The sequence below is a fragment of the Montipora capricornis genome, chromosome 12 (assembly GCF_036669925.1).
Source record: "Montipora capricornis isolate CH-2021 chromosome 12, ASM3666992v2, whole genome shotgun sequence".
NCBI classification, from domain to species: domain Eukaryota; kingdom Metazoa; phylum Cnidaria; class Anthozoa; order Scleractinia; family Acroporidae; genus Montipora; species Montipora capricornis.
In genome coordinates this window covers 17,151,840-17,154,339 of record NC_090894.1, presented here as the reverse complement: position 1 = coordinate 17,154,339, position 2,500 = coordinate 17,151,840, and the positions used below count along the sequence as shown (strand labels likewise).

The 2,500-nt window shown below is 35.9% G+C and overlaps 1 protein-coding gene across 1 annotated transcript in view; it reads right to left on the bottom strand.

Moving 5' to 3' along the window:
- The window catches only part of LOC138026741 (metastasis-associated protein MTA3-like), a 19,919-nt gene that overhangs the window by 12,335 nt on the left and 5,084 nt on the right, over nt 1-2,500 (bottom strand). The window contains exon 9 of the mRNA XM_068874196.1: nt 1,736-1,853. Coding sequence (XP_068730297.1) covers nt 1,736-1,853 — 118 coding nt within the window. The remainder of the gene's footprint in view (nt 1-1,735; nt 1,854-2,500) is intronic.

The following is a 2,500-nucleotide window of genomic DNA, read 5'->3' as shown; positions in this document are numbered from 1 at the left end:
TGTACACCACAGAATTAATATGCAGCACAGGAGTTTTGGGCTTTCAGACTGCATTCACACGCTGAAATTTTAAGCTAGTGCGCCTTTTACATCACTTTTCCCTGGATCCAACCCTCCGAGATCCAGTCGGTCAGTTTTGAATGTGAGTAATAGCAGACCATGAAATCCAAATCTTACACTCAAAGTAAACGGCCTTTGATAAAAATCAAAGCTCAAAATTTTGCCAGTCAGGTGTTAAGCAAACACACTTTGAAAATCTGAAGAATAAGAGGAAGTGATTTTTTTTTAATCACAGGGGCACTTTAACAAATCTACATTTGTAGAGACAAAGGTGTACATGAAACCTACAAATTTTTCAATGCCTCTTGCTACATTACCAGAATTCTGTTGGGGATTGCTTTAAATACAAATTATTAAAAACCCTGCTTGATTGAGCATTTTCAGCTTTCATCCAACTGCCCCTACTTCTCCGATAATTGCAATTACTTGGAATTAGTGTTTTCCAGTCTAAAATACCTAGAAAAACTGATCGACTCTACAACTCATCTTTTAATGTAACCAAAGCTTGTGATCAACCTGTTCCCCCACAAGCTGTTGCGGTTCACAACCAAAATTGGACAAGATCTCAAACTGAAAGAAGCTAAGCCAATGGCTGTGAACCAACTATGTCTTGTTAAAAAAGTTCAAAACCAATTTGACTGCTTTGTTTGTGAATTGTTATTTATCAATGAACTAACACCTACATTGTAGTTTCAGACTCCACTCATGCTAAGGTATTTTCCTAACTGGTTTTTTTTTAGTACTACTCTTTTTTATTTTGTATCAGTATTCTAGCATACCAATGTTAAATGTACGCAAAAAGGCATAATGCGGAAAGGCATCACACTGAAAAGCACAACGCAAAATAGCCATAATGAAGAAGCATAACGAAAAGGCCCTTTGAAGAATTGGAGACTAGCTGTGTACTCCGTAAATAATTTCAGCTCTAAAAAACAATGTCAATCAATTGCTCAAGGGAATGGACATTATAATCGCTATTGAACTGTTTTTCCTGTTTACGTTATTACTCTTTGCATTATGGCTCTGCGTTATGCTTCAATGCGTTATCCTTTTTGCATTATGGCCCTTTGCATCATGCCTTTTTAGCGTGATGCCTATTTGCGTGATGCCTATTTGCATTATGGCTGTTTGCGTTATGGCTCTCTGCGATATGATGGCCATTTGCAGAATCGGCTTGTTGCCATTCAGCTTTGGATTGATGCATTCGTGATTTGGACGATTTTATTTTAAATAAAATCATTGAATTTTGTCATAGAGCGTTTTTCAATTGAGTGTCGAAAGTAATTAGATAATTACTTTGGTTTATAATTACTTCACTCAGTGATTGGTTCAAAGTTCTCGCGCCATTTTTTCAACCAATCAGAAGTGAAACCAAAACCAATCGCGGCTCGCGCGTGCACATTTTCCCGCGCTTTGTGTCGGCTACGTGTAATTACTTCGAGTTTTGATTGGTTTACTGGATTGTCTCCGTCATTTTTGATTGGCCAAAGTAATTACTTTGGTTTTCGTTTTACGACACTCAATTGAAAATCGCTCTATACCTTCATATTTATTAGTCTGTAAGCCCTAGGTACAGGGCCAAGGCTAAGCAGTGTTTATGCCTGCAGAGTGAATACCATCTTCTTGCAAGTTGTTCTGTTCACAGAAAGTCAAGAATTAAGATTATGTAACTGACCTGCTGACCACTCTTCCATCTCATCTCGGCAAAGGATAGGACCCCCCTCAGGAACCAAATTTGCTATTGCCTTACTGATGTTATAACCATTATTGTGAAGACAAAACATGGCATGAGCCTGAAATATGAAATTGAGAAGAAAGATAATAATCTGATTTGTAATTGAAAATACTAAAAGCACAGCCCTGTTTAATATAACTGATATTTGAAACTTTCATTTTTCTTTTACAAGTTTGAGGTCACTGTGATGGAGCTCCAAGTTGACGTAGCTGGTGACAGTATACAAAAGAATCCCAGGAATTCTTGTAAAGTGATCAAATTGCAGAAAAATCAACAAAAAGATCTCTGATTTGGTAAATTTCTTAACCACATGAAGTAATACGTGACCCATTTTTATGACATGTCATCAATGCCAACAGTGGCTTAAATGCATATTCCCATTTACTTTTATAAAATTATTAAATTATTATGACAAAACCTCTTCTCAAGAAATTTCAAAGGTATTTGTTCCCCAACAAAGCAATTCAACATACACTTATCAACTGAAAACTTTTCTTAAGCAAAAACATCAAGGAACAATTTTTTTTCCCTCACTGAAATGCAGAGTAAGTGAGTAGCTAAGTAAGTGACTTTAGAACAATTTATTCTGTATAAAAAGGTAACAATGATGCTAAAATGCAAGGACCATAGGCAATAAGGTAAAGTATAATATTATTTTTACAGGTGGTTTTGGTGGATGGAATTAATTATTTTGAAAAATAACAA